Below are 24,100 nucleotides of genomic sequence, written 5' to 3'. Positions count from 1 at the left end.
TTTGTCAGTATTTTTTACATTGGGATTCACCTATGCTAATCTCACAACAAAGAAGAAAATCTTTTAGAAAGTGAAACACCCATAAATCTTTTGGACTTATGATTAGATAGTGGAAAAGATTGTCCTTTGTAATTTATTTTGATAGAATTCTTGAATAATCCCTTCATTTTCTTCTTGATTTCTCTTGATTTTGCTTGATTGTTACATTTGCTTTGATTTTATTTTTATATTGGGCTTATGAGAGAGAGAGAGAGAGAGAGAGAGCAATAAATCACAAATCATAGGAGAAGTTAGCCTGTTTATGTATTGAACTTGTTTTTCACAGATTACATTTCCCCACTCTGCAATCTGTAAGACACAATCAGACGCCTGCAACTATCCAAGTAAATAGTATACCCTACTATTTACGAGCATCTGATGATCCTTAAACCTTGAAAATTCGTATACATTCACAATACTGTGGGGAAGAAAAAGTTATCAAGTAAAAAAAAAAGAAGAAGGCCTCACTATCTTAACAGACAGAAAGTGCCTCCCTAAATCCAATGCTAAAACTACTTTGTAGACCCTTCTTGCCCAAATTAGTATTGCCTTTCTGCATCATGGCCACAAACTCATTGTAATCTATTCGTCCATCCTGAAACATAAAATCAAGCAAATTTTAGAACAAATTGAAAGCCGAATCTAATTACAAAATTAAAGTCAGTTTCGAACTCACTGTAATCTACTTGGCCAGCTTATCTATCTCATTCTCAACCAGTTGGTATGATAATTTCCATCTCTAATCACAAAAAGGTTGTGCTTCAATAACTACAACTTAATCATTGGCTTTTTCTCTCCTTTAGTTATTAACTAGAAGCTCTGGATTCACCCCAAGTTGGGAGGGTGTTTGTGAGGTTAGAAATTCTTCTATCATCAATGAAAATTTCCATTAATTATTTCGTAAGGGATATTGAGACTTATAATTATTTTTGAAATGAAAGATCAAACTAAAACAATGCTATATGACTCATTTACTTAGTAGCCTTTCTCCACCCCAGTATTTCTTACCCTTCTCTTCTCAACCATTCTTGCTAACTACTACTTCTCTCTCTCTCTCTAAATTTTTTTTTTCTTTTATTTTCCTTCTTTTCTGTGTTCCAAACACATCATATTTGCAACTTTGTCTCAAACGCACATTCGCACATATTTTCACGTAGTTATCGATGTTTGTCAACCATGGACTCCGAAAAAGTGCAAGAAGGTTGTTGATAACTAAATGTAATAGCTTTCTCTATGTGCTACATTCTTTCTTCAAGTGAGAAGGGCTTAATGAATTCCAAGTAAAAATAAAATTATGTGATTATAAAGAATATACTTACATTATCCTGATCTGCTTCTTGGATCATTTCTTCCAAGTGCGTGTCCTCAATGCCAAACTCCTCGCAGGCCTGCTGAAGCTCATCTTGAGTAATATAGCCACTACCGTCTTTGTCAAAATATGAAAAAGCAGCGAATAGATGATCATCCCTCTCGGCTTTGTTTAGATGCAACGTTGCAGCAACGAATTCTCCATAATCAATTGTGCCACTATTATCAACATCTGCCTGTTATTATGAAACAAGCATATTAGACCATTGTTTAGTATGGATTTGAATACAGAAGCCAACAAAACCACCACTCAGTAAAATATAGAATTAACAAAAGCCATCCTTGAACATAGGAGCAATAATGAGGTTTCGCAGGCATGAAGGCTTGCAAGCAATGAAACGATATGAGAATATTGAACAAAAGCATTTACTTTAGTATAAATAGTATAACAGCAATGCTGATAAATGGGAAACTGGCAGTATTGTGAATTCTAATAAAATTGATACATGATTCCTTGTATTTTCTCAAATAGTCTGTGGTCATTTTGTATGCTATTGCCATATGTTTTCTTGCTTTTGATAAATTTGAGAGTAAAAATAATCTATAAATTCCTTTATTCTTTGTCCTTTCTTGTAGCACTGTGCTAAGAAGAACATTATTATCTAGAATAATCTTACTTGTTTAGTGTAATTGTTATAAAATAATAGTGTATATAGGTGCCCCAATTAACATTCCCTAAACTTCCCCAGAAAAGCTTCCACGTTTTGATTTCTACAATTGCAGTCAAAATTTCCATATATAAAGGATCCACCAATGTTGCCTAGAGCCTTCCATATATTTTTATTTGTACTATTACTTTTATTGCCACTAAAATTCAATCAGCTATTAGTATGTATACTGTCCAAGTTAGCAAGAACAAAATATTTTTTATTTTTTTTCGTGAAAGATAGATTACCTTCAAACATAAATCTCAGAAAGTCACTTGAATGACTAAGACACACTGAGATTCCCATAGCCATATAGTTCAGTTATCCAAATGTCTAAATTCTTTCTTCTTGGTGCATGAAGAAAAAATAATTTCTAGGTTATCCTAGAAAATTCACTGAATAAAATAGCAGTCAATTAGAATCATGTAACCTAAAGACATGATAGAATTAAAGCAGTGAAGTACCTTCATCTATTTTTAAATACTAGCACAGAGTTTGTGGGTTTCAAGTGTAGCATATGAATCAACAATAATTCTGCTGCAATACTTACAGCCTGCATAAGATCGTATATTTCAGACTCATTAAGATTGGCCCCAAATCTTTTCAGTCCATCTTTGAGTTCTTCAAAAGTAATTTGACCACTATTGTCAGTGTCTATGATCTTAAACATTTCTTTTAAACCTGCAATTTCTTCTTCAGAGAGGTTCTGTGCAATAACCTACAGATAATAAAGGTAAAAATTAAGAAGAAGAAAAGCAATTTCTTCACATAATCGAATTCGGAAAGAACATCACAAATACTTGTGGGATTGATTTCTATGATATAATAAAATTTCCAGAACTTACTCTAAGAGCCATTTTCTTAAGCTTGTTCATTGCAGAAAACTCCTTCAAGCGACTCAAGACTGCGGAATCAAGAGCCTTGTCTGGAGCCACCCCATCAACCTGAACCCAAGGATGGCCTGCAAGGAACCACCACAATCATTATCAAAGAAAAAGACATCTGGTTTTTTACTAACAAAGACCTGATTTTCCATATGTCCATCAAATAAACTGATAGCTCACATGTGGAGAATGAGAATGCAAAGTCATCTGCCTTATCCAAAGGCTTATGTTTTCTTAAGATTTATTTCCTTTTTATTTTTTATTTTTCAGAAATCAATTCTCTTATATTTGCTTCAAACAGCAATGCTGGGTTGATGCATGTCATCCTACATTCCTTTGAAAAAAAAAAAAAAAATCTTCTGATTCTGAGAGAGACGTTCTACTGAATTCAAGGCCATCTTGTTTAAAAGAGTTACCTAAAACAGGAAATCGCTCCCAAAGAGTTTACAAACCATTTTATTAAGAGTACAACAGAAAGCTACTGATTAAATTTGTGCATCAGACAATCAAGGTATGATAACAAACCAGTTGATTGATTATCCATCAGTGTGTAACCATACAATAAAAACCCAGAAGCTAGAAATTACTAGCTAATCTAGCATTTGAAAGCAAGTCATATTTATACGAAATTGCAGTGAACTTATATGATATATCATGAAAAATCTGTTGAGAGGGGGGTTTTCCCACCATCACTCTCACGATTATTCTCATATATATCCACGGAGGGAAAGACAAAAAGAGAAAGAAAAAGAAAAAAACTAAACAACTTACACAAAACTTCATGTGCAGTTATCCGCTTTCTTGGGTCTCTGACAAGCATCTTCCTAACTAAATCTTTTGCACTCTCAGAGACGTTAGGCCAGGGATCTGATGAGAAGTCAAGATCACCGCGCAAAACCTCTTCGAATATCTCTTGCTCAGTTTCTATTTCAAAATGAAAGTGAAAGAAATAAGAAAAGAAAAGAAAATTTCATCATGCATGAAAGTACAAACAAGAAAAACAAATAAAAATTTCACTAGGACACTTACCAGCCCAAAATGGAGGCACCCCACTTAGAAGAATGTAAAGGATCACACCGGCACTCCAAACATCTGCTTCGGGACCATAATGCTTGCACAAAACTTCAGGGGCAACATAATATGGGCTTCCAACCACATCACTGAAAACCTCCCCTGTAATCTAGAAATATCAGTAATAAAATAGACATAGTAAAATCATATCTATAGCACTGCAAAACCTTTGATAATAAGCAATATCAAATAAGCAGATAGAAGCAGGTAAACGGCATAGAGTTCACAGTCTACCAAATAATTGAGTATCATTAGGTGAATATCACATTCTAATTGAGAACAACATATTTTGCATTATGATTGTCTCATAGAGTTCTGCTATTTATTTGACAGATATTAGTTAATCTTAAAACATCCAAAGGGTGCCTCTCCCCTACAACAATTTTTTAGGATGATAATAATTAGCAACCCTAAAAGCTTTAAAATTCACAATCAAAACTTTATTGTTCCTACATGTCAAAAATATGGAAGACTGCCCTGAAACTTGAGCCAATAATAAATATATCAGAAGATTCAATATTAAATACTTACCAAAAGCAAAAACCCATAATCTAATAACCGCATTTGTCATAATCAGAGCACTATCTGAATTTGTACTAGATCTATATCACCACTTCTAGCAAAATAATTACAACAAAAGGCTGATATGTTCATAAGAAAGTTCCCAACGACAGTGTCAGAAGGATATCAAATTATAAAATACTAAGTACGGTATAATAGTGTTAATTATAAATAATATGACAAGACAAAGAATACAAGAAAAAACTGGTTCTCAACAGGGGAAAAAGAGAACAAACCTGGCTTGAAGAATACTGACAATCCAAAATCTATAGCCTGAAGAGTAGAATCCTCATGCTCATTGACAAACAGAAAATTCTCAGGCTTAAGATCACGATGCATGACCCCCAAAGAGTGGCAAGCCTCTATAACACCAACTATAGTCCTAGTAAGCTGAGCTGCCTTTCTTTCTGTATAATGCCCCCGCTTAACGATCCTGTCAAAAAGCTCGCCCCCTGCACACAACTCCATTACAACATGGACTGCAACAGCATCCTCATAAGCCCCTCTGATTGATATTATATTAGGCTGCCCCGCCAAGTGGTGCATTATCTGAATCTCCCTCCTCACATCCTCCACATCTTCTCTCATCAACAACTTCCTCTTGGCAATGGATTTGCACGCGTACTCTTTCCCGGTCTCCTTCTCCACGCAGAGGAAAGTCGTCCCGTACTGACCGTGTCCAAGCTTGGCCCCCAAGTTATAGTACTCCTTCAAATTACCTGTCTTGGTTTGCAACACTGACTCAGCCCGAAGTCCAGCACTCGGTAGCCTCTTCACATATTGAGGCGTATTCTTCGGCCTTGGTGGCTTATTAGCATTCTCTTCCTTGTGCCTCATTGGTTCTACTGGTTTAATAGTCTCTTGGTGCCGGTTTTCGGGTTTTGCTATTTGATTCTCCTCCTCATGTCTAATGGGTTGTGCCAATTTAGTCTCTTCAATGACTATCTTCACCAATTCAGGGGGCTTGCTTTGTACAGGTGAAGGGAATTCAGATTCTTTTTTCACAGAAGGTGATCCACTGGTTAATCCTTTGTTAGAACCCCCGCAATCTGAGGTTCTATACCACCAAATCGAATTGGAAATTGATTGGAGGAGTCCGTACTTGGACGAAGCTCCCGATCCCACACAGTTGTTTCCCATGTGATTCCCACTATTTCTACTAACAACTACTCATATAATGATTCAAAAAATACCCAAAAACCCGTTTGCTTTTTCCTAAATGGGTGTCTGATTCTGAAGCAAAAAGCATGAAAAACGAAGCTTCATACGTCAATCACCAACTCAAAGCAGAAATGGCTATTGGTGTATCATGTATGACCCAAACAAACCGATATGAAAATCAATGGACCGAGCCTTGAGAGCTCTTGAAGAAAAACCTCGATTAAAAAAAAAAAGAAAGGAAGAAAGAAGAAGAAACCAATGACAATACAACAATAAAAAAATGATGAAATTGACGAAATCCACGCCGAGGAGGATTTATAGGAGAAGAAGAAAGACTTGGATACATAAAAGGTTTGCCGTCAAAGGTTTAAGAAGAAAAAAAAGGGCGGTTGGAAATTTCCTCGATTGTGCGCGACTAGGGTTTTGAAATTTTCCTTTTCTAATCCTAATCTCTCTTTCTTTCTCGCATTAAATTGGACACGAAATGGGAAGGAGCGAAGGAAAAGGAATGAGAGAGACAGACATGCAGGTATTTCTGTTGGAATGTTTCAGATTTAACGGACGCGTTAAGACGTGGGTTTTGATTGGGTGTAAGCACAACTACTACAAACGGCACCTTTTAGGAGGCGCACACGCACTATACGAATTGAATGGTGGAGGGGGGTGGGCCCAATCAAAGTAGTCAGCTGTGATTGACCGACCCCGGGTGCTTACTTTTCTTGACACCGTTATGAGCTGGGCTGGGCTGGGCTGGGCTCTCCGCTGCCGGCAGCCGGCCATGCCGGTGCAATTTCGTTTATGTATTTTATTTAAGGGTGTAATTAGGTGAGTGCATTTTAGTTTTTTCCATTTGGACTCCCTCCAAAAAAACATGCTTAGCTCTTACGATAAAGGATAAAGCATACATATTTTGTTCCTATGCAGCCTTAATTTAATTGGGGGCAACATTAAAATTTGGGTTGATTATACAATTATGCGTAGAAGAAGGATCTGATACCCACCTCCGGCCTTCTCCTTTAAAAGTCATCTAATTTGTCAATGGAAGATTAATGAAGTGATTTCCAATGATTAAACTACCCGAGACTTGTTGAAGTGGTATTGGATCCTGGTCAAATTGGAAGAATGGTTTAAAATGACTAATCTACAAGGCTCAAGGTTCTCGTCAACGAAAGACCTCTCAAATAATTCACAAGAAACATAGATTTCCAAATTTCATTCAACTCACTCTAATAAAATGTCAAGTTTCTTCTAACATGTTAAGTTTATCAAAAAGCAATGAGTTTCTAGATTAGTAGAAGGGTAATAAATGACCATTAAGAATGTTAAAGAAAATATGTAACAAGATTCTCTCAATTTCAAATGAACTGGATAATATCCAGTTAGTTATAGTGGAGAGATATTTTTGTCTTTTCAATTTTTGAGAGGACAAAAGTACATATCCACTATAACTAACTTGATATTATCCAATTCATTTAAAATAGAGATGATCCTAATTTGTATCATCACATGTTCGAGGACACTTAGCATTTATTAGAGTAAGTTGAAAGAAATTTCATCCAAACTGTCCCTTGTTAACTATTTGAGAGGTCTTTTGTTGACGACCCTATATATATATATTGACATGTCCACACAAGAGGGGGGAAGGGAATTCGAATTAGTGATTTCCGCTTCACAAGACGTGGTTCACAGCCGATTGAACTACCCTAGGAGACTTAATGACCCACATTTGATTTCTCTTGGATGAACAGCTGAGGTGAAAGCAAAAGTTTTAGGTATTTTTATTTAATTGATGAACTTTTATTTGGTAGATAATTCCAAGTGCGCATCACACTATGTCTTCTAAATTGGGGGTAGTGGTAGCGGGTGTAGGGGTAGGGGTAGGTATGAAGTGCAATTAGTTTGGATGGAGGAGGCTTTATCCGGGGGCAACATGGAGCTCCCGCGGGATCAACTCGTTTTGACAGCGTTGGGGTCGGTCAAGTCATGTGAATGGGATAAGTGGTGGTGCACCACTACCAATTCTAAATTCCCAACGTGCATTAACGGGAGATAAACTTTCTTATCGAAGAAGATTTCCAATGAGTGAAGGCCACTAATAACACGTTTGAATGGATGAAAGCTCCTCTTTATTTTTCTACTAGGGCCAAATCAAGTCAAACCCCGTGTTTTATTCCCCAAAGGATTTTATGTTTGACCATTCAAACTACTCCCCCTGCACATACAGTCAAACCACCACTTGTCTACATTATTAGGTAATAAACACAAACTTAACCCTTTTTTTTCCTTAACAAACCATTAGACATCTGTTGCCAATCCAGAAAGGTCAACCTGTCCTCCTGACTCACCCTCGCCACCTGCTTTTGGAAGGCCTTCCTCCACAGGTATCCCTCGCCTCATTGATGGTGAAGAAGACTCCCCGCCATCGAACACGCGCGGAACCCCAAATACGTTCAAAAAGTTGTTCTTCATTCCATCGGCTTCTTCGAAGAAACGGTTGAGGTTGCCAAAGAAGCTTCGCGTGATACCTTCAATATCATTGCGTAATCCAGGGAAGTCCAATGCCCCTTGCTCTAACGTCCCAAATGAGAGAGATCCTTTAACCACCTCGTCTGTTACATCATCTTCAGTATATTCTTTGTTGAACTCCACCACTTCAACTGGCCTGATAAATAAATAAATAAAAAGGCAAGTGTAAGACTAAACCCCATTGCCGCCCAATGACATAAATTGGAGGTTGCTACTATGTCAATTGGAATTTTTATATTCCTTGGGACCTGTATCAGTTTTCTAACAAGAAAGACGTATCATATATATTGCTAACATTCAAAATTTCAATGACAAGAATATATCCTAAACTGAAGCAGAGGGATGGACATCATTGCAACTTAAGCAAGATAGTTGATTTCACAAACAAAATTTGAGTTGGTACATACCAATTTCAGACAACAATGTCATCTACAAAAAAGTGAGAGACTAAAACTTGCAGATAGAAAAGACTTTGGAAAGCTTAGGCAATAGAGTGGTTAAGATGCGAAAATCTCCATCTAGCAATGTGCTTCAGCAAAGATATAAGGCCTAAGGAAACAATTAAGGGTCTAGAGAAGGTACAAGCTACGAATACTTGGAATCAAATCCCTCATTCACCAATGATAGGGGGCTTAAGGGGATTGGAGAGAATTACCACCTGTTTTGTAACCCTTAGACTTGGACAAGGGAAAACCCACGCACACATGAGCAAAATCAAATAAAACGTAACCACCCAAAAGAATCATAATCATATTCTAGATAAGCCTAAGCTTGAAGGAAAGTTGAGTTTAGGGGAATCAATAACAGTCTTCAATTTTTATTGTATGTAATAACAGAGACAAATCCTCAAGCTCAATCTTCTAGACCACAAAATGCAGCAAAACTCAATTTAAAATGACATTTCTGAGTAAAGCAAATTTATTAGAAGCGCAAGGGGCACAACTCTTTTACTTGGATACTGAGTGAATACAAAGTAATTGATCATAATCTCACGCATCTACCTGGTTGAAGATTAATTAAGAACCTCATAACAAAAATAAAATAAAACATAACCTAAAAAAAAGTTAGCCATGTCCAAGGAGCGATGCTAATATTTTGCCCCCAGCTAAACTTCTAATATTCAATAGTTTACCACAAGCCTAGGCCAAGGGAGAAATACAGCTAGATTCGGCAAGCCTTTTTAATGAAAAAAAATGAAGGCCTTCCTTCTTGTGACCGACTGCAAAAGGCAATGGGTTGAATTCCACCAAGTAATGTTGCAATTTTTTAAGACTAACTTTTTGAAATCGTCTTCTACAAACCTTTTGCAAGCCAACAAACAGATTAACCCTTCAACTAATCATTGAATGCCTTATTACGGGTAATTTTTTCATTTTAAACAACATAAAGTGAGTAAACTTGATTGATGTGGGTTTGTTAGACTTCTTCAAGTAGGCTTCCAACCATTCTCCTGCTATTGAAATCCTGGTTTTCTGTTACTTTTCTTCCAAGATCTATTGCAAACGAACCCATCTGTCTTTCTTGCTTCCAGCCCACTCAAATGTGGCACACTCGTCCCTCTTTTACAAAATTGATGTTTTTGCATTTTTTGGAAACTCTTTCACAGCAACACTATTATGCTGCATAGTATTAAAACCGTTGTGGGTGGGGTGGAAGGGCCAAAGATGCTCGAGCATAGCTGCTCTCTTCCAAAAATCCACTAGCTCTAGAGCCAAGCCTCCTTTCTTTTTTGGTCTACATATTACATCCCAAGCCACCCGAGCCCAGGGGGAGGGGGGGTTATTTTGGGGGGCTCTTTCATGGGCTACCTATAAATAACGTCCATGATGCATAACATACAAGCATTGCAGACTTTGACATGTCTCTTTCAAATAAAAGCAAAAATAAAAGCAAAATGCTTATATGCAAGTGCCACCTGTATCCTACCAATAAGCATCAAACCACATCCCGTCAGTTCTATCAAATATCATTCTTCCAGTTATTTGTCAAAGCCCCAAATATCTTGCTACCCCCCTATACATATTCTGCAACTTAAAGAGTTAAACTCATAACTTACTTGAGGTGACGCAATCCCAAGTCCTATCGGGTCTTATGGTGTTTGATATCACAATCTTCAATAACCAACTATATGCTTATCCATACTCTTTATTGGACCTCAGAACCCTGAAGGTGTAGTAAGGTTCAGGAGAAACTTTTCTATTGGTCACAAGCATCTGTTACTAACATTGGCAATGACAAATTTGGTAGACACTACTTTCAATCATTGTCATTGTTCTCCACCCTCTTTTACGCTCTTTCTGGGTGGGGAGTTTGGGGAGGACGAGGGGGGTGTGACAAAACATTTTCCACATCTGATTGTGTCTCAGCGTCTGATAGAAGTCTCTTTCTCCAGTTGTAACTAAACAATTTGCTCACCATGTTCTATAGCTAAATCCAGTATAGCTTAATAAAACTAGTAAGATGTGATGTGGCTGTAGGCTACGCATTAAAAAAAGCCATTGCAAGGAACTCTAAAGCTTTGTTTATAATATTGACCAAATTAGTACAAGAGATTAGAGCTATCATGTACACACGTCACCCTTGGACTAAAACAAGCCCAGCTTCAACATACGGTCATAACTTAGAGCTATCATGCACACACCTCATTCTTGTTGGGTCGCTTTCTTCAGTGGTCTGTTCTTAAAGTTCTGCATCAAAACTTTTTTTTTTTGGATGTCGGGAACCTCTCCAAGGCAGGCTTTCGGACCTACCCCTGCAGAGTAAACCCCAGTCCCGTGCACCGCATCCTTGGAAGTTTTCCTACACGGAACTGGTTAAATCGTTTACTTTTCACCAGGGGGTGTGGCCCCAAAGGATTATTTGCACCCATGAGGTGTTGAACCTTGGACCTTGAAGGGATGATATCTTAAAACCAAGGTCTCCACCACTTGGGCCAACCCCTTAGGGTTCATAATTGCATCAAAACTATGTAAAGCATTTAGGTTAATGTAGTGTGTTATTGATTTTCTTCATAATTAATTGTCCATATACTTATGATAAGTGGCTAGTTCTGAGATTGAAGTGAATTTATGGTATAGGTGCACCTGCAAATTCTCTACTACAGAACGTGTTGAGTATTGAGTTTTGAGAAGCCAGCTCAAGACGAGTACATTCCTCCCTTAGAAACAGACAAAGAAGGGTCTACACTCAGCATCGTTGTTGTTGGGCTTCGGGGGATCTTGCTAGGAGGAAGAGTCTACGCTCAAAGGTACCCTTTTTGTTGGCCCCCACACAAAATCCTAGTTCTTGTGAGTTACCTTGTTCCTAATCCATTTCTATTTCATTTCTACCAAAGAAAAAAAAAACAATCCATTTCTCTCTTTCAAAATCCATCGTCCATTCACTAACCGACCGAAATTATAACTAAAATTGAATAAACATATCATAAATAGATAAACAAATAAAAGATAAACCCTATCCAATCCCAAAAAGTCGAAAATCTAAACAAAACACAAAATATCAAGTCCCTTTTGCAATTTAAAACAATTTCTCGGCAACCAAACAAGCAATAGATATATAAAGCTAGTAACGTACTTGCCGACACATTCCCTGAGAACCTGTTCGGTTTTCTCGCACTTTCTGATGAACTTTCCCCGCTCAACCTCCTCGGTTCTGCACTGCGACTTCAAGACCTTTCTGGTGGCGCACCGTTTGCCGGAGCTAACGCCTCCGGCCGAAGAATCGATCTCGTCTTCTTCGTCGTCCCTCCACACCCACCCCATTGTAACCGACTCGTCTGACTTCGCGCTCAATCCGGACAGTTCCGAAGTTCTTATACGGGATTTGAGCGCGGCGTTTCGATTTCTTATATATATATAAAGCCTATAAAGGTGAGAAATTACTTTGGGCCCAAGGTGATAAGAGTCCACGAAAGGAGGTTCAGAAAGGTGGCCCAAGAATATGGCTCTGTTTGGGTGCGTCTGCTTCAGAGTTGGTGTGGATGACTAGGGCAGTAGTAATCGTATGTTCAAGCTTAGTTCATTTAATTTTTTCGAATACGAGTCAAGCTTGAACTTGTCAACGAGTTACCTAATTAATTTAATTATTTCATATATAAAGTAAACATCGTGATTGTTCAATTTCTTTTTTCCAAATTAATACAAATTATTAATTATTTAATTATATTTAAGATTTATTGTTTTGGTAATTAGAGAAATTAAGTCAAACATTAAGTAATCTAATCTCAATTTCACACACACTGACACACACACACACAAATATATATATATATATATATATAACATGTTCTCATTACAAAGTTAAAGATAATAAAAAGAAGTTATACGAGCTTATACGAGTTTGAACGAACGAGCTGAGCTTATACAAGACGAACCTGAACTTTTTGTTCAATCTCTGTTTCTTTAATAAACAAACCGATCCCGAGCTAAGTCCAAGCAAAGTTCACGAGTAACTCTGCTCGTTACAGCCCTAAGTGGATCGGTCGGGTTTTAAACGGGTCAGCTTGTTACCAAAGCTTGGACCTTTAGCCATTTTTATATTATTATTATTATTTTTTGTTTTTTGTTTGTCTTAGTTTAACATTGTACATATCCAATAATGATTTTAAAAACTATACCAAAGAATATGAAAATGAGAGTGTGGAAGTACAAGTATGTGTAGGCTTGTATTCTACCTATTTTATGAGGGGTATAAACGACTTATGGATCATGGTTAGGCCTTATGCCTCTTATTTTAAAAAGGTCCCCTAAAAAATATATGTCGATAACTCTTATTTTAAAAAGGTCAACTAAAAAAATGTGGCATTCTACCTTAACGTTACCATAGTAATCATAGTAACACGAGAAATGTGATACATTTCTATTCTTATACTTTTATTTTTATATTTTTTATGTGACTCTTAAAATTATAATTTGATCAAAATTTAATAGTGATTCATCTCAAATTTAGTGATAATTTTAAAAGTTATATAAGAAAATATGAAAATGAGAGTGTTGAAGTAAAAGTATGTATAGCGTTACTCTGATCACATTCTACCTACTTTATGAGGGGTATAAACTACTCATGGTTAGGCCTAGGAATTTAGCATGATATGTGAGGCCTAGGAAAAAAAAAAAGTGAATGTGATTTCATGCTTGACTTGCTATAAGCTTGTTATTTGCTTTAGATTGAATGTGATTTCATGCGAATTTGGGGTCTCTTCCTGTCTACTTTCCTTCCCCTACCACACAAGAAAGGCTATGGCATAACAAGTAACAACGTTCTAAAAATCAGGCCATGAGGAACTTGATCAAGTTTGGGTGCTTGTGTTCCAATTCAAGCGACAGGCTCTTTCATTTTCAGCTGTCAAAATTTCAGATTTGTCTTCTTTCGAGCCTCTCCAGGTCATCATCTAAACTTTCCCAGCCCAAGAAAACGACCCAAGACACCCACTCGAAGAACCGAGCAGAAGCTAGTACGTTTAGCTTACTATTCAGTGAGATCAAAGAGATTTTAGGCGCTGATAGCTTCACTGCAGATGGTACCCAGTCTGGGATTTCAATATCCAAAGATATCCATGGGAGGGACGCTGAGCTAAAGGAAGAACACCCACATAGGACCGAAGGTGTTTGTGGAAATGCCGAGGATGGCATATTGCAAGAAAATGATTATGTATTGGCTTTGGAGGATACCCAGTTGGGAAATTTGGGTGGTAGCGATGTTAGCCCAGAAGTTCATAACATTACGCAGATTGTTCGGGCGGAAAACGGCTTGGTTTCGATGGAGGAGCAGTTAGAAAAGTTGAGTGTTCGATTCGATTCAGAGGTTGTTGAGAAAGTGTTGAAAAGGTGCTTTAAAGTGCCACATTTGGCTTTAAAATTCTTCGATTGGGTGAAGCTCAGAGATGGGTTTCGTCATACAACGAAGACCTACAATACCATGTTATCCATAGCTGGGGAAGCGAGAGAGTTTCAGCTGGTGGAGAAGGTGGTGGAGGAAATGGAGAAGAACTTGTGTGAGAAAGATATCAAGACTTGGACCATTATTATCTCCCTATATGGGAATGCAAAGCTAATTAGCAGAGCCTTGTTGGCCTTTGAGAATATGAGGAAGTGTGGTTGTGAGCCAGATGCACAGGTTTACAAGAAGATGATACGTGCACTTTGCTCTGCTGGAAAAGCTGACATTGCGATCGAATTCTACAAGGAGATGAACCAGAAGGACGTGGTGCTTGATGTGGGTTTGTATAAGATGCTAATGGATTGCATGGCAAGATCAGGAGATATTGCTGCTGTTCGCACAGTTGCAGATGACATGATGAGGGTTTGTCAAATTCCAGAGCACAATGTTTATGGATGTGTACTGAAAAGTTTGTGCATCTCAGGAAGAATTAGAGAAGCTTTAGAATGGATTCGTGAACTCAAAAGTAAAGATTTAACACTTGACCCTGAATACTTTGAGACCTTAGTGAAAGGACTGTGTAGGGCTGATAGAATTGCCGATGCTTTGGAAATTGTTAATATTATGAAGAGAAGACATCTTGTTGATGGGAAAGTTTATGGGATTATCATCAATGGGTATTTGAAGAGAAATGATGTTTCTAAGGCACTTGATTTGTTTCAAAGCATGAAAGAGTCTGGGCACATGCCTATGACTTCTACCTATACAGAGCTGATGCAGCGTCTTTTCAGATTGGGCGAGTATGAAAAGGGCTGTGTGCTATATAATGAGATGTTGGAAAGAGGAGTTAAGCCAGATACCGTGGCAATCACAGCCATGGTTGCAGGTCATGTCAGCCAAAACCGTGTATCTGAAGCATGGAAAGTTTTTAAGAGTATGGAGGACAGAGGCATCAAGCCTACATGGAAATCTTATTCGGTATTCATTAAGGAGCTTTGCAAGGTTTCAAGGACAGATGAAATTTTCAAGGCTTTAAATGAAATGCAGGCATCTAAGATAGACATTCGAGATGAAATATTTGATGGGGTTTTGTCCTATATGGAGAAAAAGGGTGAGCTGGACAGTATTGAAAAAGTAAAGCGGATGCAAAGAATCTGTAAGCTTCACCCACAAGAAGGCGAGTTACCTAGGTCTTCTGATGCATCCGGAGAACAGAAGCTCAAGCTGGAGTTGAACTCCAACCAATCAGAGGCGGTAAGGATAGACTGTCACTTAATGGAGCCACCTACAAAGAACTATGATGAGCAGGATTTGCATGAAGTTTGTAGGATTTTGTCATCCTCAACAGATTGGTACTTAATTCAAGAAGCTTTGGAGAAGTGCAATGTACAGTTCACACCAGACCTTGTTGTGGAGATCTTGCGCAATTGCAATATGCATGGTTCTGCTGCATTACACTTTTTCTCATGGGTAGGGAAACAATCTGGTTATAGCCACACTACAGAAACTTACAACACGGCTATTAAACTTGCCGGACGAGGAAAAGATTTCAAGCACATGAGACACCTTTTCTATGAAATGAGAAGAAGAGGTTGCTCCATAACATCTGATACATGGACAATCATGATAATGCAATATGGCCGTACAGGTCTGACTGAGATTGCTCTGAATATTTTTGGGGAGATGAAAGTTGATGGCTGTAAACCAAATGGCAGCAGCTACAAGTATTTGATTATAAGCCTTTGTAGGAGGAAAGGTAGGAAGGTGGATGAAGCCATTAAAATATTTGAGGAGATGACGGATGCGGGATATATCCCGGACAAAGAACTGGTTGAAACTTATCTTGGTTGTTTATGTGAAGTTGGTAGGCTGTTAGATGCTAGAAGATGCGCAGATTCCCTTCGTCGAGTCGGTTTTGCAATTCCACTGAGTCATTCCTTGTACATCAGGGCGCTTTGTCAAGCGGGGAGGGTGGAAGAAGCTCAAGCATTGGTGGATGAGGTTGGTGCAGAAGCGGAAGGATCTATTTTGGATAAGTACACTTATGGAAGCCTTGTTCATGGACTACTACAAAAGGGTCGCATGGAAGAGGCATTGGCTAAGGTGGATTCTCTGAAGCAGGCCGGGATTTCTCCAACCGTCCATGTCTATACATCTTTAATGGCTCATTTCATGAAGGGGAATCAGATAGAAAGAGCTCTCGAAATTTTCCAGAAAATGCAACAGGAAGGTTGTCAACCAACTGTTGTTACTTATACAGAACTGGTACGAGGTTACATGAACATGGGGAAGGTGGCTGATGCTTGGAACATCTTCCACCGGATGAAGTTGAAAGGTCCTTTACCTGATTTTAAATCTTATTCAATTTTCATTACTTCTCTGTGTAAGATAGGTAGATCTGAAGAGGCCTTGCAGCTTATATCAGAAATGATTGGTAGTGGGATTGTTCCCAGTACTGTTAATTTTCGAGAAGTTTTTCATGGGCTAAATAGAGAAGGGAAGCAAGATTTAGCCCGTACTGTGTTGAAACAAAAATCAGCTTTAAGATCTAAACGAAAGTTCTTGACATAATCTATCTTGATTATTTTTTTTCTGAGTATTTGCATTAATTGTTTCACTTTATTATCTACCCACTGGGAACCTTTGCAACATCTACTCTTTTTTCTTGTCACAACATGATTTTGACCATGATGATATGCCTCTATTGTGTGTTAAAATAGAAAACACAATAGGAATAAATTATGTTAATGGATAGATAAACCTCGAGCCCTAGGGCATGTTTGGTATAAGGAATAGATTGGAAGCACATCATTCTTGAAATATTTCCCTACAAAGAGAAATAAGAGGAACATAACAGAGTTTTCAAAAAATTAAAAACTTTTTTTTTTCTTCAAACTCAAAATTTATATATAAAAGAAAAACTCTTAATATTCTATGGGTGACCAGCCACACTAACAATAACATTAGGGGTGGCCGCGACTCCTATGCCATTTGGAAGTAATTTTTTATAACAAATCTTTGGTATTTTAGGAATTAGTGAAAGCATTATGTACGAACTTCTTATATTCCCAATAATACCCATTCATATACCAAACATGCCCTTAAATGGTAATATGCACCAAAATCATATTTTGTCTTTAAAATTATTCTACTTTTTTAAGCACAACTCTGAAATTTTATTACATTGTGTATCAGTTAAGATTTGAAGGTCACAGCAAGTAAATCAACAAATTTAAAATATAGCACGAGCTTGGTCAATAAAAGATAATTGGATTGTGAGGAGGGGAGTTCATGATGGATTTTATCATCCAACAAGCCTGGAGCAGAGGAGAAGAGCCTGGGCACCTCATGGATTAAGTTATTCAAGTAGTAATGCATTATCTCCAAGAGATAGCTCAATCGGCTGGAAACCACGCCTTATAAAGCGGAGGTTACTAGTTCGAATCCCCATTTTCCCTCTTGTGTGAACATGTAAAAAAAAAAAAAAAAAAAGTGCACACTGTTTCAATGCTAGAAAAGTCATCTATTTATTCATCAAAAAATAAAAGTCATCAATTTGTTCTAAAATCAAACATTAATTTATGGAGGTAAATGATACATGCATAGTGCCATGTGCCTGAAGAAAACTGTCAATTTATTTCTAAACCATGGATTACAAAAAGAATAAACAAATAGTCTCACAACAAACATCTATGGGCTTTGGCCACACATCCTCAACGCTGACCTTTGTATTTCTATGTCTTATTCGTGTCTCTCTCTTCCATGATTGCAAGCAGTCTAAACCAGGCGCTGGAACAGGTTCTACAAGAAAATTGAATAAGCAGACAAGGATCAAAATACAGCTTTGCTTGAAAAAGAGAAAATAAAACTGAATTCGTTAACGTTAACAAGGACAGAAATATGCCTGCAGCTTTATTTATGTATTGAATCAGCTATCACCATACTTCTCAATATTAAATAAAATGTTGATTGCAATCATGGCATTTAATACTCACATATATACTCCTGTAAGGGATTGGCTTGTGAATCTTGGGGTTAAATATTGTTGACTCGACAACTGCAAAATCTGGGCACCAACAAGAACCCTGAAAATAGTTAGGAAGTGACTTGATCAGAAACTTATTTTAATTATGATCATGTAGAACTCTGTTTCAAACAATTCATAAACGAAAAGGCAAGGATCCCAACTTCTAATACATATCAGGGAATTTGCAAACCTACAGCTCAATAGCTCATCTTAAACCACATTTGATATTTTCAATTTATTTCCTTGAAAATGATTTGAACTGATCTAGATTGATAAAATGTTTTGCCATCCGCGGGTCAGTATTAGCTGTTAGCAAGATAACCGATTCATTCAGTTACAAAACCACTAATGAAGTCAGGGTTTGGGAAGTTGAGGTGAAGAATCAATCCTGAAAAAGAAGAAACAACTTGATATCTTTTTCACCATAAGAAAATTCCAAAAGTCACATTTCCTATATGGAAGAGTTTGGAAAAAAAAATTATAATATTGAGTACCTATATTAAAGCTTCTTCGTAATTTCTTCATTTACACGTTCATAGTAAGTCATTCTTCGGATAGAATCTAGAGCTTCTTCGAACTTCTGGCATTGAATTGCATTTGCAAAAGAGTTGGACCAGTGGTTCAGCTTCTCTTGCATCTGGACAAAGCAAATATGCACATTTCTGATTATGGTTAGAATCAGACAGAAATCATGAAAGCATTTCCTCCTAGCAAATAGAGAAAACAGAGCAGTTGGAAACGAGTCTAAGGTCCACCAATCTTAGCATCTATGCAGGAGACCTACGTAGCAATCATGTGGCTGGATGACTTCAATTATCACATTCAGGTTCTTGAATCAGCCATCGCTTTCAAATTTTCTAACAGGTGAAACCGTATGATGGTTTTAAAATATTCAAACTAGGGTATAGGCAACCATGCATTTCTGAAACTGACCACTCCATTCTCACAAAATATGTCGAGTGATAAAGAGGGTTTCCTCATACCTGAGACTTAATCTGATTTAACGCCTGAGAGTCAGCTGCTTCTTCAACAGCTTCCCTGATTTCCAATATCTGCAATGCAGATTTTTAAACCATAAGAAATTGAAGTCTTGCCTTTTGAGCTAGGAACTGGGATATCATAATCAAGAAGTATAAAGGTTCACACAGCATAGAAGCTTGCCTATAAGTAATTCCACCAAAACAAAACAAAAAACCAAGTTTCGGAAGTCAATTCTGTTTTTAATTATGGAGAGAGATCCCTTCTTGAAATACAAAAGAAGCTTTTTCTATACCAGAAAACAAAACATGTCCACTAACCAATAGCTGCTTCCTACAGTATTGACAACACAATGAAACACTGGTTATTTAAAATTTCATAAAATTATCTCCAACTGCTACAGTAGCACCAACAACTTCATGAAATATGACTATTCATTTTTGGGTTAAATTCACTTTACCCCCCTGAAGTTTCAAGTGTTTTTCAATTTGAACCTCAATGTTTAAAAATTGACAATGTACCCCCCTAATATTTCAAAAATTTTCAATTCAGACCTTCCGTTACTAATTTCCGTCTAATTGAACAGAAATCATCCCACATGCGTCTCACGTGAGATTTTGATGCCCTCTATTCCAATTTTGCCCTCATTAAAACCTATGAAATTACATAATTACCCTCATTAAAACCTATAAAATTTAGGGTAATAACGTAATTTCATAGGTTTTAATGAGGGCAAAATTGGAATAGAAGGCATCAAAATCCCACGCGAGCCGCACATAGGATGATTTCCGTTCAATTAGACGGAAATTAGTAACGGAGGGTCTGAATTGAAAATTTTTGAAACATTAGGAGGGGCACATTGTCAATTTTTAAACATTGAGGTTCGAATTGAAAAACCCTTGAAACTTCATGGGATAAAGTGAATTTTCCCCTTCATTTTTTTTATCAAGTACCACCAACTATCACAGCTGACAATTATATTTGAATATTTGCCAAGACACTTGCCTATTCAGATAAATAATTGAGAAAACATGAACCAATATACAAATACAATTGTATTTTTAGTACTTCAAAGATCACAATTTAAGATTGCAGCAAGGATTTTTTATTTGTTAAAATAATAATTATTATTATTAAGACTAGTCTAAGAGCATTCCCAGCAGCTACTCAGTCATCTTCCCTAAGTTTAAGGATTCAAACTACTTTTTACTTTCCTATATCAATTTGCACCCCAATAGCTTCCCTTAATGCTTCCCTATATCATTAAAATATTATTATTTTTATTTTACCTTTTTTATATTTTATTCCTTTAATTTAACCTTTCTTTCTCTCTCTCATCTCATCCCCGTCTATTTCTTTCCTTTCTTTCCCTTCCAGCCGCACCTCTCTCCCTCTCTACCTAACTCATCTCCATCTCGCTCTCTCAATCTCCTTGAATGGTGAAGTCTGGTGAGCATATATGAGAACCTTGAAGTTTGGTTTGATCGGTCTGGGTTTCTGGGTTTTTATTGGGTCTTGATCAGTTTATGTTGGGTCTTGATCGGTCTGGGTTTTTGCTGCATCGTCTCATCTTCTCCGAGTTCTCTGTTTGGGTCCCAAGAAACGGAGGAAAACGAAGATGCGAATATTTTTCCTGTTCTTTTCCGAGTTTTCATCTCGTTGGAAGAGGGCTGGTTCAGCTTTGCCCAGGCGCTACCCACTGCACGACGACAGTGGCTCAAACACCGTTCTTCAGTCTCCCTCTCTCTCGGCTTGAACAGAACGCTCACCATTCTCTCTCAATCTCGAACTTTCTCTCTTTTCGGTCTCCTCTCTACCTTGTGTAGAACATGGATGAAAGTTGAGAGGTTGAAGAAGATGGAGTTTTTGCAGCGAGAGGTTGTGTTCAAAGAGGGATGGCGTGTTGACGGGAAAGAGAAAGAGGATGCGTTGAGAGCTGTGCTGACAGGAGAGAGAAAGAGTTTTTTTTCAATTTAATAAGCCTTTGGATCGCTATAGTTGAACCTAAAACATTGGGTTCAACTGTAGCAGCTGATGGTTTAGGGAACCATATAGGAAATCTGCTGTGGGACGTTTTTTGCGATTTTTTAGACATATTCCCTAAATTTAGGGAACAAACTCCCTTATAGAGAGTCTGCTGGAAATACTCTAACTAGTTAACTAACATTGGCAAGTATATACAAGTCAAACAGTATCCACTAATCATAAATCACAATTTGTAATCACAGATTTTCCAGCTGGAAGTAGGGAGGGGCATGCAAAGGAGATGGCACATCACCTCCCTAGATAGATACGTGCAATATTTCCTTCCCTTTGATCAGACATGTTTGACATGGATCCTTACACAAATTATGCTACATCTCAGAGAGGAACTCCAATCTGTTCATAATTTTTGTAACATCAAGCAATGAGCAGGACACCAGATCGTGCTTGTTGACAAAAAAGTGCAGAACACAATTATCATCCGGCTGGAAGTGTAATGTACAAACAAAGTAAAAAGGTTGATTATCTAGATGCATATTAAATTACACACAAATTACCTCAGAAAGCAACTCCAGATCTGAAAGTGTTTCTTCTTCATCAACATCAACACCTTGAAGCCTCAGCTATAAAGGAAATGACAAATCTAAATGTCACAGAATTAAATAAAGATGAAAATTGGTCCAAGGAATTAAAGCCTCAGCAAAAATAGATATCATAATTTAGAAATCTCATCAAGATACCATCCTTTTCTCAGTGTGCATCCTATAATTTCATAACATGCCTCTATTACTACTATTGCTGCAAGCCCTTTAGGTCATTCCAAGTACGCCCATATCCATCTATTATAAAAAGATAGTGTTTCATATGATAAATATCTTCAACTAAGAAGATCCAGGTTAACTGCCACTCTCTTCACAAAAATATATTTGGCTAGTATTTGCAGCCAGTGCAGAAACACTTATACTTCAACATGAATATAAAGGGCACTTAAAAGAAACAGATATATTAACATTTCTAACATTGATCCTTTGTTCTTAAATAAATTGCAGAAGTGGACCTAATAAGTAATAAACACCGAATCAACAGAAATTTGAAAATTAGACAGCCTACATAATACATTCTAGCCTTTCAATGCAAATTCATAAGCATATGGATTCAAAGTAAAATCTGGAGACAATATCGATTAAAAAAGAAAGCATGATATCAAGTAGTTAAGTGGTGAAAAAAAAAAGTGAAAACCTTAGAAACGAATATAAATTTCTAAACATACCACCCTCAACAAAACCCATCCGTTCAAAATACACTTACAATGTATACTGCCCTCGACAATGGCTTGCTAAGCGTACGGTATGCATCAATTACACGAGCAGACTGTTCAGCGGCATACCCTCTTTCTTCCTATAAAAACACCAGAAAAAATTACAACAAAATTTCTAACAATTTTTATAAAATTTTAAATTTTCAAAACGAAAAATTTGATCGACAGACCTCGGATTTTGAGTGCACTAGATCAGGGTGCAATTTCTTCTGCCAATCTTTATACTTTCCATCCAGATTCTCAACCTCAATATCATACTTCTTCTCGCTGTCACAGTAAATAAATAAATAATCATTGGCCTATGATTACTGGAATTAAAAATAAAAAAAAAAGGCGCATAACCTCATTGATTTTTTACTACTAGAAAGTAAATTTTGAATTCTAGAAATCTACGATTAGGGGCAAATATTTGGAACCTTCGATTCTAATTCTATTTTGTTTTCTAACTTTTCCTCAGCTTTCTCCGGAAACAAACAGAGCGCGTAATCCTAAAATGGAATCCGGAAACAGGTTTTGCAAGTTCGAAATACTCACAGGCCGAAAATCTGAAAGTAGTCCACGGAATGATCCACGGGCTGAACGCTCCGGCACGACTGGCAGACCAGAAACAGCGCCGCTTCGGCGGCAGCGCCACAGCTCCAGCACCTGACGCTGGGATCCTCCGCCGTTCCCGTGCAGAAGCTTTTTCCTCGAAATATGGGGTTCCCGGTAAATTCGAAATCTCGGGCTGAGAAAATTCGGGAACTAGTTGTTGAAATCAGAGGCGGAGGTGAGGGCGAGAAATGGTAAGTGGGAGAGTGGAATTGTGAAGCGGAATACGTTGGGAAGTGAAGCGTTGAAGGGAGGGCTCGGCGTAGAGCTATGGAGAGAGGGCTCCAAAGCTTCCTCTTCGACATTCTTTGGGAGAGCTTCAGCTTTCGGGTGCGTTACTGTTTCCGGTTAAGCAGAGGCTTTAACAAAAAATGGAGAACCTTTTTTTTTTTTTTTTTGAGGGGTTTGGGGACATGAAAGGAATTTGCTTGTGTATTTATGGGCAAGGCTTAGGTGCGGTAGTCTTGAACTACCGCACAGTGCGGTAGTTCAAGACGACCGCGTTTTGGTCAGTAAAAAACTAATTTTTTACATTAAATATTAAAATAATCAATAATTAAAAAATAAAAATATTAAAAAACTAAAATTCACGTACTATTAAAAAATTAAAAAAAAAAAAAAAAAAAAAAAAAGGAAAATAAAATCAAAACCAAGGATGGTTCTCGACCACCCCTAATTTGGCTAAGTGAGGTGGCTCCATAATCGCTCAGCTTGTCTGCTCCACCCTTAAGCGGCTAAAGAAGAAAACAGTTGTTAAAGAAAAAAAAAAAAAAAAAGGAAAGGTTTGGTTTTTGGGGGCAGCCAGACCGCCCCGAAGGGCCTCCGCCCACCGTCTAATTTCTTTTCTCCTTTCCCAAATTTTCTTCATCTCTTCTGTTTCCTTTCTTGACTTTCTTTTTATTCTATTTTCTTTATTTAATCCCTCTCTCCTTAACAGATTTCAAAAACACATAGAGAGTAGAGGGAGAGGGTTGATTTGAGACAGAAACTGAGGGAGAGGGCAAGAAAGAGAGAGAGAGAGAGAGAGAGATGGGAGAGTCAGAGTTGATTGAGATAGAAATTGAGGGAG

The 24,100-nt window shown here is 37.5% G+C and overlaps 4 protein-coding genes across 6 annotated transcripts; 1 reads left to right on the top strand and 3 right to left on the bottom strand.

Annotated features, from left to right (window-relative positions):
• Window positions 1–300: 300 nt before the first annotated feature.
• Window positions 301–5,962, bottom strand: LOC132191719 (calcium-dependent protein kinase 26-like). Its single transcript, XM_059606811.1, has 7 exons — window positions 4,807–5,962; window positions 3,968–4,111; window positions 3,710–3,862; window positions 2,900–3,015; window positions 2,605–2,772; window positions 1,359–1,583; window positions 301–634 (listed from the first exon to the last, which is right to left on the bottom strand). Exons 1-7 carry the CDS (start codon window positions 5,708–5,710, stop codon window positions 512–514), a joined length of 1,833 nt encoding a protein of 610 aa, XP_059462794.1. The 5' UTR covers window positions 5,711–5,962; the 3' UTR covers window positions 301–511.
• Window positions 5,963–7,840: 1,878 nt separating this feature from the next.
• On the bottom strand, window positions 7,841–12,082 carry LOC132192257 (fra a 1-associated protein). The gene is made up of 2 exons (XM_059607535.1): window positions 11,831–12,082; window positions 7,841–8,393 (listed from the first exon to the last, which is right to left on the bottom strand). Exons 1-2 carry the CDS (start codon window positions 12,016–12,018, stop codon window positions 8,027–8,029), a joined length of 555 nt encoding a protein of 184 aa, XP_059463518.1. The 5' UTR covers window positions 12,019–12,082; the 3' UTR covers window positions 7,841–8,026.
• Window positions 12,083–13,450: 1,368 nt separating this feature from the next.
• On the top strand, window positions 13,451–16,727 carry LOC132192058 (putative pentatricopeptide repeat-containing protein At5g06400, mitochondrial). The gene has a single exon (XM_059607251.1). The coding sequence runs from the start codon at window positions 13,532–13,534 to the stop codon at window positions 16,703–16,705; it is 3,174 nt and encodes a 1,057-aa protein (XP_059463234.1). The 5' UTR covers window positions 13,451–13,531; the 3' UTR covers window positions 16,706–16,727.
• Window positions 16,728–17,642: 915 nt separating this feature from the next.
• LOC132192328 (iron-sulfur cluster co-chaperone protein HscB homolog) lies at window positions 17,643–23,418 on the bottom strand. 3 transcript variants are annotated; one of them, XM_059607626.1, is made up of 8 exons: window positions 22,975–23,418; window positions 22,611–22,707; window positions 22,431–22,520; window positions 21,680–21,745; window positions 19,145–19,213; window positions 18,656–18,798; window positions 18,130–18,219; window positions 17,643–17,935 (listed from the first exon to the last, which is right to left on the bottom strand). In XM_059607626.1, exons 1-6 carry the CDS (start codon window positions 23,334–23,336, stop codon window positions 18,661–18,663), a joined length of 822 nt encoding a protein of 273 aa, XP_059463609.1. In that variant the 5' UTR covers window positions 23,337–23,418; the 3' UTR covers window positions 17,643–17,935; window positions 18,130–18,219; window positions 18,656–18,660. The 3 variants fall into 3 exon arrangements, with proteins under 3 accessions (XP_059463609.1, XP_059463611.1, XP_059463610.1); XM_059607628.1 differs by having other exon boundaries at window positions 18,130–18,200; XM_059607627.1 differs by having other exon boundaries at window positions 18,660–18,798.
• Window positions 23,419–24,100: the final 682 nt, after the last annotated feature.

The sequence above is a fragment of the Corylus avellana genome, chromosome ca9 (genome assembly GCF_901000735.1).
Source record: "Corylus avellana chromosome ca9, CavTom2PMs-1.0".
Classification (NCBI taxonomy): Eukaryota; Viridiplantae; Streptophyta; class Magnoliopsida; order Fagales; family Betulaceae; genus Corylus; species Corylus avellana.
The sequence above is the reverse complement of the archived record's forward strand: the minus strand, read 5'-3'. Positions and strand labels throughout refer to the sequence as shown.